Below are 16,281 nucleotides of genomic sequence, written 5' to 3'. Positions count from 1 at the left end.
TTCCTCTGTTCGTGTGTCCATCTGTGTGTCTGTGTATTCCTCTGTTCGTGTGTCCATCTGTGTCTGTTTATTCCTCTGATCGTGTGTCCATCTGTGTGTCTGTGCATACCTCTGATCGTGTGTCCATCTGTGTGTCTGTGTATTCCTCGATTCGTGTGTCCATCTGTGTGTCTGTGTACTCCTCTGTTCGTGTGTCCATCTGTGTCTGTTTATTCCTCTGTTCGTGTGTCAATCAGTATGTCTGTGTGTCCATCTGTGTGTTCAGTGAATGCCCACACAAGATCTATGAATAGTTATTATAAATTATAAACAACAAGTCTCGATTATCTACCGAACAATTTCCATAGGGCACAAAAGGCAACATATGGTGAAAATTATATGAATGGATCACTGGAAATCAATGGTGAAACAAGGTGTTCGCGAAAAGGGTTAGCATGCCCTGCCCTGCCGCTAGCACCTGCCACGCACCCTTTTAGCATTTCAAAGTTTGTTTATTGTCTGTCGCTGCTCAAGAGTACACATTATATACGAGGACAGCCTGTAAACAATCACGTCTTGACCACACAATCAAGTGATAGACCGGAATATCCAGTGACCTGACCGCGCATTTGCTGGTTTTATTGATACTAAAACTGAAATGTTACCTTGGGTGAGTGAGTGAGTTAAATTTAACGTCACATCGGCAATATTTCAGCCATATCGTGACGATGTTACTTTTAAATTACGTCTGCTGTTAAATGCATGTAAAGACAATTGTTTATGAAATACGTTCGTTTCGCAACACAGTGGGGGGCAGTTTTTATGCCTCGGCTCAGATATTTCTTTTGTAGTTGACTCCGATGAAACTCGGGAGCTTCAGTCCATCAGCATAAACATCGATCCATTGCAACTAAATATAAAACGGCAACGTCAAATTATATTGAAACACGTACTTTTAGGTTTACAATAACAAAAGGCAATACAATGGGTAAAGTAAGTGACAGCAACAATAAATAATATATGTCAGTCATTCGAATTATTCTGGGCCAGTTTGGCCACTAGGTATTGTACGAGCGCTTCATACATTTGCTGCCACCAACACTCGTCAAATCCTACAACAGTATCTACTGCCACATAACACTCTCTCCCTTCAAAAAAAAGGAATCTTTGAAAACAGTGAAAACCTTCTTTATAGTTGGACAAGAATTTCAAGGATAAAAGACTTTACATAACACGCTCTGTTAAACATTTTAAAAGAACATAAAATACATGCTACCATTATACATGCATAATTTAGCAAAACGGTTTTTGTGTACTGATCCAATCAACTGACTCTTGATAGTGCATCTGTAATTACATTCTCTGCCCTTGATATGTTTTGGAGATTAAACCGTTCCGAAGACAAACTCCACCTAAACAACCTCTGATTTTCGTTCTTCTTAGTACATTTTGTCTAAGTGGCCAACAAATGTGTATTTGTCGGATCTGGTAAAAAAGGCAATAGGTTCTACTTTTGCAATGATCGGTTGTACCTGACCTTGACCGAATGCATGCCCGAAGAACACTTTTGCAAGACTAACACTTAATGTTACCTGAGAAAGTCTCTCAAAGAAGGCACGGGCCCCCTTCAACTGATCGTCTCGATGTTAGTCTCTGTAACCTGTAGGCATGACGTGGCGTCAATGGTGAGTAACCGGGGCATTTTTTAACCCAAATGGCATAACATGAGTGGGTTGGTGCGATACGGATGCTGTTTCACAGGCAATGCTACACCTAGGCCTGCCATAACTAAGTCGGCATGACCAGGTACAACTGGAAACATATGTACAAACATGGCAGTTAAAACTGTCTTTGTTGTGCTGGGGTAAAGAGAGCCAACTTCACATTAACATTGTTTAACACCTCACAATTTGTAAGGATGGGGCTAGCCTTCTGATCTGTTTAAAATCAAACTTCACGCTCACTTCTAAAGACAAATTGACAAATGACACAACTTGTCGTTTTCGGTTACCTGGAGTTTCATCGACCTTCTTACCTATTATCGCATACGTACCTTGGTATCTAGCCATCAATGTTCAACTGGGTGGGAAACAACACTAAAACACGCCAGGACTAAAATGTCGTTCTTTGGAAATAGGCGACTATGCTTGTCGTAAGAGGCGAGTAACGGGATCGGGTGATCAGACGTGGTTGATGCATGTCATCGATCCCAATTGCGTGGATCGATGCTCATGACATCAATCACTGGATTGTCTGGTCCAGACACGATTATTTACAGACCGCCGTCATATAGCTGGAATATTGCGGCGTTGAACAACAGAAAAGACAAGAGTAACACCACATTGCCGAAACAGTATTGTGATCGCAGAAAATGTTTTCTTTGTATCCTCGATCTCTAGAGACAGCATTACTCTACAGCATACTATCATAAAGTTAAAAACATATGACTGTGTGATCTTTGATGAGATATTTGAACTGACAAGTATAATTATGTACGGGAGAGATGTGCCTATATAACAGTAACATATATAAACAAATAATCCACCGATACTTGGAGGAGTGAGCTGATGTAAATAAAAGCGACAAAACACTTTCCATATTCATTAGAAATGTCTGGAAAAACGCAGGGATTGTACGATTCCGACTAGGGCGTGGACGAGTTCAAATTTACTACCCTGGTACCCGATCCCCTATTACCCGACCCTACCCGGTACCCACTGCAGGTCTAAAGAGTTTGGAACAAAATGTCTGATTGGGAATTGTTTTATCGCAGCCCTGGCAAAAACTATTTAGATTCTTGTATCAAACGATCAATACACTGAAGTTGACTGAAGTTTTATCTTTACTCAAACATATACCAGCCAAAAGGAATGTGTGCATCTTCAGAAAGAAATGCGAACAGTGAGTTTTTGTCATCGAACTATATATCACGTGACTAACCACGGGTCCGGGTAGTCCTGTGGGTACTCGGGTCCTACTCGGGACCTACCCGGCCGAGTACCCGAGTTACCCGTCCCAGCCCTAATTCCGACTATATTATGAGCATGTGTTTATGAATCACTTCACATGGCGATGATACCAGGAGTTAGCGAAAAGGTGCCAAATCCGACAAGTGCGGCTTTAGTCCGAGACCGTGTTTTCAGCCACGTATGTGGTGCTATACTTCCGGAGGACTTACTGGTCAAAGGGAGGTAATTCCACGTTTGGCCGAACGGAAGATTGCAAGAGAACATGGACGAACAAGGTTGTCCAAGATGTAAAACAACAAAATATCGGAACCCCTCACTGAAATTACTAGTCAACGTTTGTGGACACTCATTGTGCGTGAATGTTTCATGTGTATCCTAATAGTCCTACTTCATTTTTTCATATAAAGAAAGGAGCATATAACATATAGATTGTCCTATTTTCGATCAGAACAAACGTGCCCCCATCATGCTATGATTTATATTTTATTATGAAGTACTGGTAGAGAAAATAAACCTGTGCATGGTTATTGTCTTAAAAGACCACTACACCTCCATATAAGCAAAATTAGTCATATGTTACGAAGAAAGTAAAAAGATTTCCGAAGAAGTTTCTTTGAATTGAAGAATTTGAACTCAAGAGAAAAACAAACAACATTGATAAGCAACACAGACTTATCAGAACAAAAAAACATTTGGGATATCTCATTTGGGAAAAAATGCTAATGTTTTATTGTACAGGGCAGTTGTTTTATTATCCCTTTACCATCATTCATACATGTAATATTTTTTCTCAACCAAGAATTGTTTTACAAAAACCTTTACTTCAAAATAACATTTCTCCTACACGCAAGTGTACAACAGAATCAAGTATGACAGTATGTGGCCTCACTCTCTGAAGGTTCTCACTCCAATGAACTCACACATCCCTATTTGGTCCATCAAACAATATATACACATGTTCATTTGGTATGTTTAACCTCTTGTTTCACTGATAGCTTTTCCACTTGAACTTTAGGTATTGTGATGTGTTTAAGCTTTCCAAAGGGCATTTATTTTTTATTTTTTCGAAAGTCAGCCTAGTCTTGCATTCCTAGTAAAGACGACTACATATACCCTATAATCACATGTTTATGCACAGTGAGTGCATACATTTCTGGGAACCTCAAATTCCCCTACAAGTCCTATGTACATCGTTGTGTATGTTCTTGCCTCTTAGACGTCGCTATATAAGTGCAATAATCTTGGACGCGACGTTAAACCCCATTTCACCTCACCTCTTGCCTCTTACCCTGTGTAGGGGTGGTCGGATAGCCTGTGTTAGGTAATCCATGCATGTTGACAGTAAGAAGTAGTCAGTGTTGTAAGCATTAGTGGACTTCAGGTTAAGGCAGTGATGGTGCTGCCTTTGTTTTGTGTGCATTTGCAAACATTCTTTCTTGTTACAGTATTCACAGGTGTGACGTCAGACTTGCTGTTGTGCTATACATGTAGTAACTACTCTCAAATGTAGCCATTATGACATACAGCCATATAGTCAACTGTAGGCATGGTAGGTGTTCTGTAGGACGATACACCAACTGTGCGATCTGATACTTGCATGTGCACATATCTGTGGTGCGTAAGCCATCTTCTTCATAGACAGGATAGCCAAATACCTGTCACACTAATGATTAACAGTTGGCAGTGTCATGAAATGGATGAAAATAATTTTGTTTTCACTACTCATTTTCACTAGTAATTAGTGTTTGGTGTAACACTTATTCAAGAAAACATTTAAGGTAAGAATTGATACTGTGTGACTGTGATCTATACTTGTATCGAGAAGTTAAAAATCACGATCCACCGATGCATTGGTGTATCGTCCCACTACTAGTTTTCTGTCATACAGCTACACTGTACTCTCAAATGTAGGTGTTCTGACATACAGCTACACTGTACTCTCAAATGTAGGTGTTCTGACATACAGCTACACTGTACTCTCAAATGTAGTTGTTATGACATACAGCTACACTGTACTCTCAAATGTAGGTGTTATGGCATACAGCTACACTGTACTCTCAAATGTAGGTGTTATGACATACAGCTACACTGTACTCTCAAATGTAGGTGTTATGACATACAGCAACACTGTTCTCTCAAATGTAGGTGTTATGACATACAGCTACACTGTACTCTCAAATGTAGGTGTTATGACATACAGCTACACTGTACTCTCAAATGTAGGTGTTATGACATACAGCTACAATTTAGAGCTGTGTGGACCTGCTGTTTTCACGGTTGTAGATGTGAGAGCTGTGTGGACCTGCTGTTTTCACGGTTGTAGATGTGAGAGCTGTGTGGACCTTCTGTTTTCACTGTTGTAGATGTGAGAGCTGTGTGGACCTTCTGTTTTCACTGTTGTAGATGTGAGAGCTGTGTGGACCTTCTGTTTTCACTGTTGTAGATGTGAGAGCTGTGTGGACCTTCTGTTTTCACTGTTGTAGATGTGAGAGCTGTGTGGACCTTCTGTTTTTACTGTTGTAGATGTGAGAGCTGTGTTGACCTTCTGTTTTCACTGTTGTAGATGTGAGAGCTGTGTGGACCTTCTGTTTTCACTGTTGTAGATGTGAGAGCTGTGTTGACCTTCTGTTTTCACTGTTGTAGATGTGAGAGCTGTGTTGACCTTCTGTTTTCACTGTTGTAGATGTGAGAGCTGTGTGGACCTTCTGTTTTTACTGTTGTAGATGTGAGAGCTGTGTGGACCTTCTGTTTTCACTGTTGTAGATGTGAGAGCTGTGTGGACCTTCTGTTTTCACTGTTGTAGATGTGAGAGCTGTGTGGACCTTCTGTTTTCACTGTTGTTGATGTGAGAGCTGTGTGGACCTGCTGTTTTAACTGTTGTAGATGTGAGAGCTTTGTGGACCTGTTTTCACTGTTGTAGATGTGAGAGCTGTGTGGACCTGCTGTTTTCACTGTTGTAGATGTGAGAGCTGTGTGGACCTTCTGTTTTCACTGTTGTAGATGTGAGAGCTGTGTGGACCTGCTGTTTTCACTGTTGTAGATGTGAGAGCTGTGTGGACCTGCTGTTTTCACTGTTGTAGATGTGAGAGCTGTGTTGACCTGCTGTTTTAACTGTTGTAGATGTGAGAGCTGTGTGGACCTGCTGTTCATCAAGGGGTCGGGGTCATGTCCAGAATGTGGCACAGCTCTCCGGAGAAACAACTTCCGACTACAGATCTTCGAGGACTCCAATGTGGAGAAAGAACTTGACATTAGAAAGAGAATACTTAGAGAGTAAGGAACCTTTGATTCAATCGTAAAAGAAGCTTGTTTACACTACTGATAAGCATGTAAACTACCTGACTGTACAAAGAATAGAAGGTTAATACATCGCAAATAATGATGCATCATGATAAATGCAGGGTTTCAAATTTCCATATAAGGTTTCCAACAGCATGCTTAAAGTCATAATGGCATGGTTGACATAAGCTGTGTGTTCCTACAGGACACACTTAGTAATCATATTATTTTAATACCTAATCTGGTGGGAGGTTGTTAAAGACTCTCTTTATTTTTTTACCCAAATAAAAAAGACTGCTTCCGTGGTCTAGTGGTAGAGCATCCACCCGGAGAGTGGATGTTCGATCCCCGGCCGCATCATACCAAAAGACGTTTAAAGATGGTACTGCCTGGCGTTCGGCATAAAGGGTTTATTACAAGGACTGGTCAGCATGGAGTCGGTATGCTGTGCCTGAGTGGGGTATTCATGTTAAACTGCTGCATGGTATCTCAGTGTGCTAGCACTATTAAATGGGCTAGTACAAGCAGCCTCACTCACACGTGCAATCACGTCGCTTTATAAGTGCAATAGTCTTGAACACAATGTTAAACCCTATTTTACCTCACCTCACCAAAGAAAAGGTAATGCTATCACTCTGTAACTGATGTGGTTTGTATAGATTTCTAGTGCTGTCTACAAGGGGCAGTGAAGGGGCTACTTATATTTTTGCAAATACTAACCAACACTTTTCTAGATTTCTAATGGCTGTCAGTGGCAACTGCTACAGTGGATTGACCTGTAATGCTGTGTTATGTTGGACCAGTGAGTGACACTGAATGATATTAATTTTAAGAAAAGAAGCTAAACATCTCAAATATCACTCACCCACTCTGACCAGACATGGCATCAGACTCACCCACCCTCTGGCTACACATGGCATCAGACTCACCCACCCTCTGGCTATACATGGCATCAGACTCACCCACTCTGGCTATACATGGCATCAGACTCACCTACTCTCTGGCTATACATGGCATCAGACTCACCCACCCTCTGGCTATACATGGCATCAGACTCACCCACTCTCTGGCTATACATGGCATCAGACTCACCCACTCTCTGGCTATACATGGCATCAGACTCACCCACTCTCTGGCTATACATGGCATCAGACTCACCCACTCTCTGGCTATACATGGCATCAGACTCACCCACTCTCTGATTATACAAGGCATCAGACTCACCCACTCTGACTATACAGGGCATCAGACTCACCCACTCTCTGGCTATACATGGCATCAGACTCACCCACTCTCTGGCTATAAATGGCATCAGACTCACCCACTCTCTGATTATACAAGGCATCAGACTCACCCACTCTCTGATTATACACGGCATCAGACTCACCCACCCTCTGGCTACTCACGGCATCAGACTTACCCACCCTCTGGCTACATATGGCATCAGACTCACCCACTCTCTGGCTATACATGGCATCAGACTCACCCACCCTCTGGCTACATATGGCATCAGACTCACCCACCCTCTGGCTACATATGGCATCAGACTCACCCACTCTCTGGCTATACATGGCATCAGACTCACCCACCCTCTGGCTACATATGGCATCAGACTCACCCACTCTCTGGCTATACAGGGCATCAGACTCGCCCACTCTCTGGCTACAAATGGCATCAGACTCACCCACCCTCTGGCTACATATGGCATCAGACTCACCCACTCTCTGGCTATACATGGCATCAGACTCACCCACCCTCTGGCTACATATGGCATCAGACTCACCCACTCTCTGGCTATACATGGCATCAGACTCACCCACTCTCTGGCTATACATGGCGTCAGACTCACCTACTCTGACTTGTGTTCTAGTTTCAACAAGAAAGAAGAGGACTTCAGTTCGTTGAGGGATTTCAATGACTATCTGGAGATGATTGAGACAATAGGTAAACACTCACAACCAGTATAATGCCTGTTTGGTTTTAGTTAAAGAGAAAGAGGAATGTTCAAATAGCATTTCATTTGTACAAAATATTCACTGTTCAATTAAGGATTAAATACTGAATTTACTTTTAGATATAAATATCTTTCGTGAAAATTTGCCTTTTGTGTACATATTTGCCTTTTTGTGTACATAATGACTTCAGTGTATCAGCTGTAGTGGTGCTGAAATTATCCTCAAATAGAAAAGGTTGCTTTGATGTATGAAAGTGTAACTTTCCAATGGTCCTGTATATCCTAACCTGTTTGGCTGCTTGTATCATTCACCATAACTAACCTTTCCTTGCTCTGAGGAAGGCAAATGCGTTCACATCTTGCCGTTGTTGGCTAGTGATCTATTGTGCAAGTCAGGGGAGAGCTACAGTTCCTTCTGACAAGTAACATATTTGTGTAATTTCCAACACTGCTGTGGAGAAAGTGTTGAGCGACATGCTGTTCTTCTGTCTACTCGTGGTTGACTTGATGTGTATGTTCTGTGTCACTTCCCTTGTTAGTGCTACTGTGGCCAATATCTTTGAAATCACATCTTTTACTCTGATATGAATTACAATACCTGACTGTATTAAGGTCTTAGGACACCTCCACAGAAGGTTGTGTCCAATCTAAATACATGTGTAGGTTCTTGCAAAAACAATTTGGCTTCATTTCTTTACCCCCTCGAAATAAAGATAACCTGCACAGGACACAAGTATGATGATACTACTTCGATGATAATTCGATGATACTCCATTTTTAGTGTAGATGCCATGCAGCTCAGACGCGAACAGTGAAAGGGGGATGTAGTAATGGGTGCTGTTCTTCTGTCCGTCCATCCGTCAGATTTCGTTACGGGGCAGAATTAAAATAATCCATGAGAAATATCTTAACCAAACTTGGCACATACATAGGTCTATTGGTGAACTGGTGCCTTTTGATAGTTTGGAATTTTTGTTTTGTTTATTTTTTTTAGTTTCCATGGCAACGATTTTGACTTAGACTGAAAGTGGGGATCAGCCCGTTGTCTGAATATGGCCTTGCTGGTGCATGTGTGTCAACTATGTTTTATTTTTCTTGTTTATAAAATATCAACTATTTCTACTTTTTATTTGAGAGCAGTTTTCAATCTGTCCAATGGTATTGATGTTGAGAGCACGCGCAAGATGATAGAACAGTACAGGAAGGACAACAAAGATCAGATCAAGAAAAACCTTTCAAAAATGGTAAACAATTTTTTTAATTATTATTCCTGTTTTCTAGCACTGATCTACAATGCAATTTTGTGTGTCCAAAGGCATGATGTCAGTGTACTGTGTTTACAGATGGGCAAACACCCCTCGCTTACTTACTCTCACTAACTGACACAATAGTTGAAAGTATTTACCTGTGTTATAAACAGACCTGGGGGGCACGGGTGGCCCAGTCGTCGAAGGCGCTGCAATTCGCTGTGCAGAGTTGCGTCCCTTAGGCACGCCAGAAACCTATGATTGTGGGTTCGAATCCCGGTTCACCCCAATTATGTTTCTAGGTTTGTGAGCACCATACCCGTGCTCGTGGGTTTCACCGAAATGGTAAACGTCTGAGACCTGCATCACTTCGGGCTTTCCTCCCACATTAAGCTGACACGCCGCGATGTAACTGAAATATTGTTAAAAGCGGCGTTAAACCCAACTCACTCACTCACTCACTATAAACATACCTCACTACTTTGCTCCAGTGTAACATGCCAGAAGTGTGTAGATCTTGGATTATGTTGAAAAAGATTTAGCAACCCACTTCAACAATGGTGTCCACCATAGTTAGGTTCAGACCGTTTCAGCACTTCTCATATGCTCCAGGACCGCCTCCGTGGTCTAGTGTTAGTGTGTCCGCCTGGAGAGTGGAAGGCCTGGGGTTCAATTCCAGGCTGCATCATACCAAAAGACGTTAAATATGGTACCTTTTGTTACCCTGTCTAGCACTAAGAGTTAAGGGGCTAAAACTGTGGCATGGTATCTCAGTCGTCTAGAACTATAAAATCAGCATCTGTCCGGACATGTATAAGCAGCCACACACACACACACGTACATGCACGTGCTGTGTAATTGCAATAATCTTGGATGTGACGTCATACCCCATTTCACCTCACCACATATGCTCCAGTTCGTTTTTTTCATAAGAAAACATGAATTATTTATCATCACCACTTATCTTTGGTCCTTGTGTTTTATCAACTTGTGCAAATGTATTCTTTCAGTAATTCTTCATGATATTGTGAAAATTCATATATTTCTCCCAGAGTAAAGACCAGGAGTACCTCGATCTGCTCATTGAGCAGGAGAAACATGAGACCGCAGTTCGACTTCAGATGATGGAGGAAGAGGCCGCCAGGGATAAAGCCTTGAAGAAGAAGAACAAGGCTGCCCTGATTGATGAACTGGTGGGTAGTGTGCACATGATGCCCTTCCTGTAGGTGAAGGCCAGCTATGTTGTCTCCTGCCTTGAAGGGGAAGGGGGATATAGGAAAGGTTGCTGTCCGTCCGCCCCTCCGTCCATCCATCAAGTTTTGTTTCCGGAGCTGAACTCCTAAACCATGAGAGATATCTTAACCATACTTGGCACAAAGATAGGTCTTGTGGTGAACTGGTGCCTTTTGATAGTTTGGGATTTCTGCCAAATTTAATTTTCGAGTTTCCATGGCAACGACTTTGACTTAGACTGAAAGTGTTGGTAGTGCTCCTTTCCGGAGCAGATCTTGAAAACTGTACAATGTTTCTTCACAAAACTTGGCAAATAGACAGGTCTAGTGGTAATCTGGTGCCTTTTGATAGTTTGCAATTTTTGAAAGATTTATATTTCGAGTTTCCATAGTAACAACTTTGACTTAGACTGAACAGGGCAGTAGTCGTACGGAGGGATAATGCCTTGCACACAACCAGACATGCCATATTGACAGGGGATATGAGTATTTCATGCTTGTTTAAATCATTCTGTATCTCAACATGGATTCTGCTACAGTGCAGTGCAGTGTTTGGCTGTTACAGATGTTTTCGGAACTGCCTGCCACGGACATCGTGGCCACCCACAGAGAATGTGTGACCCAACTTGAGGCTGCCACCCGTGCAACCGCTCCCACCACCTTCTCCACCGGGATAAAGATAGTCAGTATTCAGTTTAGCATTGCCCATTTATGTAAGGCTTCATGGTATAAAGTCGAAGATGGATTTCTCCTGTGTTTGAATCTTTGTAACCATCATGTAAAAAGACTTAACACTTTCAACATACATTTTACTGTTCATTATACGAGTCCAGTTTGTGGTTAGAAACTGCTGAAAATTCATCGTTGATGATTTTCTTGATGACAGCAATTTTCTATTTATATGAATCACAGATAATATCTGCCTGTTATTGACACCCCTATGGGGATTCCAGGGCAGAATATGTCCCTTGTACCCTCTGCTTGTTGTGAGAAAATAAGGACCAGGGTGCCGTTGGACAAAGCAGTCTTAGCGCTAAGGTTATCGTAACTCCCATACCTTAACATAGACTTAGGGACGGTCGGGTAGCCTAGTGGTTAAAGGTAAAGCTCATCACGCCGAATGCCCTGGTTCGATTCCCAACATGGGTACAATGTGTGAAGCCCATTTCGGGTGTCCCCTGCCATGATATTGCTGAAATATTGATACAAAAGGCGTAAAACCATAATCACTCACTAACATAGACTTATGACATTCACAGCGCTAAGGTTGTTGTGTGCAACGACACCCAGGTGGTTAAAGTGTGTGACCTGGCTGATAATGTGTCCCCTGGCCCCAAATACTCACACAGTCAATCGCTGGATTACCCAGCCAACACTCAGTTATATATGGGCTGCCATGATATAGCTTGCATATTGCTTATGGTGATGTAAATCAACATTCACTTGCTGATATTTTTCCGTTGCAATCTCATTAAAATCAGATCTTAGTTCTCACTACGATTAAACAAAGATCTGAGGACATCCCATTAGGGGGCATGTCAGAAAGACTTTTCATCCAACCAATCAGAGCGTCGCTTACCAGATCATGAATATGACAGTCAGAACGTGATTTCTGAAAGATTAAACACGGTTATCCACACGACAGTTACAGGCTTTATGACTCAATCCATATAATCTATGCCATCTAGTAGCCACTCAAGAATGTTTGTTTGTTCTGTTTTCAAATTTTTAATCGAGAATTTGTCAAAATATGTTTCAAACCGTAGTCACCAGTTTGAAACTAGTGCCGTGAAGCAGGAAAAAGCTGCCTTCTGATTGGCTAATGCGACTTCTTGTCAGTCATTCTATTAGTCGGTCAAAATTCACAAAAGGTTGTTTATCGGTAGCAAGAACTAAGATCTGATTTTAATGAGAGTGTTCCAATTGTAATATTGCTGTGAACTAACCTTGCAGGGTCATCACGACACCGTGCTGCCACTTCCTGGTGGTGAGGACAATGGAGATGCATATATGTACCTGCCCTATGACTTAAACAACAGCGGCCCCAGCCTTATTGCCCAGGAAGATATACACAACCTAGGGTAAGCATCACTTGAATTAGATACACGTAATTATTTGTAATCCTTCTAAGACCCTTACGACAGCCTCCGTGGTCCAGTGGTAGAGTGACCACCTGGAGAGCGTAAAGTCCGGGTTGATCCCTGGCTGCATCATACCAGAAGACGTTAAAAGATGGTACTTGTTGTTACCCTGTGTGGCGCTCGGCATTTAGGGGCTAAAACAAGGCCTGGTCGGCTCGTAGTCAGCATACTGTGTCTGAGTGGGATATTCCTGTTAAAGTGCGGCGCATGGTTTCCCAGTGAGCTAGCACTATAAATCAGTATCAGTCCGGACTAGTGCGCACGCACGCACTGTGTGCATGCACGTTGCTATGTAAGTGCAATGATCTTAGACCGTTGCAAATTCTTACTTAGGACACTTGTTCCTGAATCCAATTCAATTTGAGTGTCAGTTATGAATGCCTCACAACAAAAATAATGAAAACCGTGTTCGACGTAATAAGCGCCCAGAGCACTCTCAAAATTAGAAATAGGAATTATTAGAATATTATTTTGTGTTGAAAGATAAATTTCGTGGTTTATGCTGACACACTGAAATGTTTATATGCGACAGATACATATTTCCAGAATTTTATTTTCCATAATTAAGAATGCATATAACACATTAGTGTGTATTATATGCAAATAATTAAGTCTTGTGTACATTGATCAACCGGAAGGAGTGCTAATTGGGATTGTTCACTAGCCAATATATTAGCAAAGCCCCAAGTGATGCAGGTCTCAGACGTTTACCACTTCAGTGACACCCACGAGCACGGGTACAGTGCTGACAAACCTAGAAACATAATCGGGGTGAACTGGGATTGAAACCCACAATCATAGGTTACTGGCGTGCCCAAGGGACGCAACTCAGCACAGCGAATCACGGCACCTTAGATGACTGGGCCACTGAACAGTAGAAGTTGTAAACACTCGTGTAATGAGACAAGTGTCCTTGTTGCTGCAATTTTAGATGCTCGTGTAGACAGCAGTGAAATATCGAAGTAACAAAATGCACTTAATCTTCTCATTTTGCTTCTATTTTCTAGTGTCTACAGTTGTGATAATTCACAAACACAAATGCACAAATTTGGATTGAGAAACACATGAAACAGGAACAAGTCCTGAGTATACTTGATAGAGGGCTTCTGATACAATCTGCTAACAATATTTTATGAGTGTTTCATTTGCTACCACAAACAACTTACAGGACACCATGGAAACCGGTCTTGACATCAAGAGTGATAATTTTTGTCACCATAATATGTTTGAAGCTTCAAATCAATAATGTACAATTATTTTCAAAATATAAAGTAAAATATTAAGACTTTAGTTTAGTCCACCTCTTGTTTTCAGAAAGCTTATGACCAAAAGAATGGAAATGTACAGGTAGTAGGTATGTTGTAGAAGTACCTGTAGTGTTGCTTGTCTTGTTGGTAACGGTACCTCTACAAAATACCTACTACCTGTACATGATCTTTAAGACCCGTGAAGATCTAGGGTAGAATAGGTCTTCAGCCAGTCATCCTTGTCGTAAGAGGCGACTAATGGGATCGGCTCCTCAGGGTCACTGGTTGATGCATGTCATTGATCCCAATTGCGTAGATCGATACTCATGATATCAATCACTGGATTGTCTGGTCTACACTCGATTATATACAGACCGCCGTCATATAGCTGGAATATTGCTGAGTGCGGCATTAAGCAACAAACAAAACAAACGACCATGATCTTTAAGTGGCATTTTAGAAGATGTACTGTTAATGCAGACAGAGTTGACATGTGGATTTTAGCTACTTTTCTATGCAACATTTCAGCTCAGGTGCTCATACTCATATCTTACCACTGAAGAACAAATGGTTAGCATGGTTAGGGCTTGGTTACATAGCAACACTTACATTTTTATTGATATTATCAAAAACAAATATGGGACCCATGAAGATCTAGGGTAGAATAGGCCTTCAGCAACCCATGCTTGCTGTAAAGGGCGACTTTGCTTGTCGTAAGGCGACTAACGGGATCGGGTGGTCATGCTCGCTGACTTGGTTGCTGCATGTCATCGTATCCAAATTGCGTGAATCGATGCTCATGATGTCAATCACTGGATTGGCTGTTCCACACTTGATTATTTACAGACCGCCGTCATATAGCTGGACTATTGTTGAGTGTGGTGTTAAACAAAAAACAAACAAACAAACAAACAACAAAGAATGACAGGGAATGAAAATGAAGCCTTGGAACAACATGGTGATTGTATTAGTGTGTAGTGCTAGGTCGTTGTGACACCTGATCACATATGATCCTAGTTGATGAGGTGGTGGTAGGCTGATTGGTTGAAGAAACCCTGGTCTATGTTGATGGCCAGTTGGAATGTTTTATGTAGATGGCTTCTGTTAGATTTCTCATGTTGTTTTTGAGGTTGGAGTCCAGGAATATTCCAGCTGTATGACGGCAGACAGTGATTAATGTTGTGAACATCGATCCAGCCCATCTGGGTCGGATGACATGCAATCTCATTAAAATCAGATCTAAGTTCTCGCTACCACTAAACAAAGATCTGAGGACATCCCATTATGGGTCACGTCAGGCCAACCTTGTGCGAACTTTGACTGACCAATGGAATGACCAATCAGAAGGCAGCTTTCTCGTGTTTTACGGCACTAATTTCAAATTGGCGACTACGCTTCGCAACATATTTTGACAAATTCTCGATTACAAATTTGAAACCTAAACGAAAGAACATTCTAGAATGGCTAATAGATGGTCTTGATTGTATGGATTCAGTCGTTAAAACCATAACTATCGTTTGGAATACCCCGTGTTAAAGTTTTCGAGGTTGTATGATTAGAAATCACATTCCGAATGTCACTTTCATGATCTGGTAAGCGACGCTCTGATTGGTCGCATGAAAGTTCGTTCTGACGTGACACCTAATGGGATGTCTTCAGATCTTTGTTTAGTGGTAGCGAGAACTAAGGTCTGATTTTAATGCAATTGGATGACATGGATCAACCAAGTCACTGAGTCTGACCATCCGATCCTTTTGGTTGTCTCTTGTGACCAGCATAGGTTGCTGGGGACCTAACCCAAAATCCCCACAAGAAGAATGTGATCTGAGATGGCAGGTTTTGTGTCTTGTTCATGTGTTGATCTGTGGTGTTGGTGGATGGTGAGAGGTGTTACTGTTTTTCTGATGTATGTACATGTCACGTTGCTTGTCTTGCAGGTACCTCTCTCATGTCCGCCCAGCAACAGACATGGAACGTGGTGGAGGTTTTGAAGCCAGGATAGCCTGCCAGCGAGCTCTCCATGATGCTCTTAGCGGACTTTTCTACTTCCCGGAAACTGACAGCAGTTCTGGGCTACAACCTATGGTCACATGACTTATCTAGCAGGCAGCTCTCTGAGCAGTGGCAAGCTGTCAACAGATTCGAGATTAGTATGTTTTGAGGTGGCAAATACACTTCCGCTCTGCCTTGTTCAGAAGTATTTGCTGGTCTTCATATCCGAACAGTAGTGGAA

General features: G+C 41.9%; 1 protein-coding gene across 1 annotated transcript; it reads left to right on the top strand.

The window, feature by feature from the left end:
* Positions 1-3,175: 3,175 nt before the first annotated feature.
* On the top strand, positions 3,176-16,281 carry LOC139443250 (CDK-activating kinase assembly factor MAT1-like). The gene is made up of 8 exons (XM_071224221.1): positions 3,176-3,299; positions 6,069-6,221; positions 8,098-8,171; positions 9,322-9,425; positions 10,481-10,621; positions 11,226-11,342; positions 12,614-12,741; positions 15,986-16,281. Exons 1-8 carry the CDS (start codon positions 3,211-3,213, stop codon positions 16,140-16,142), a joined length of 963 nt encoding a protein of 320 aa, XP_071080322.1. The 5' UTR covers positions 3,176-3,210; the 3' UTR covers positions 16,143-16,281.

This window comes from Haliotis cracherodii, unplaced genomic scaffold (assembly GCF_022045235.1).
Source record: "Haliotis cracherodii isolate W230 unplaced genomic scaffold, xgHalCrac1.p SCAF_5, whole genome shotgun sequence".
NCBI classification, from domain to species: domain Eukaryota; kingdom Metazoa; phylum Mollusca; class Gastropoda; order Lepetellida; family Haliotidae; genus Haliotis; species Haliotis cracherodii.
Note: the sequence above shows the minus strand (reverse complement) of the source record. Positions and strands in the feature narration are given on the sequence as shown.

What these genes read in the sequence shown, in the direction of transcription:
- LOC139443250 (XM_071224221.1), top strand. Translation starts at nt 3,211, where the DNA reads ATGGACGAACAAGGTTGTCCAAGATGTAAAACAACAAAATATCGGAAC. An exon ending in AACGTTTGTGGACACTCATT is followed by an intron (nt 3,300 to 6,068) that starts GTGCGTGAATGT and finishes TAACTGTTGTAG; the next exon opens with ATGTGAGAGCTGTGTGGACC. An exon ending in AGAAAAACCTTTCAAAAATG is followed by an intron (nt 9,426 to 10,480) that starts GTAAACAATTTT and finishes TATTTCTCCCAG; the next exon opens with AGTAAAGACCAGGAGTACCT.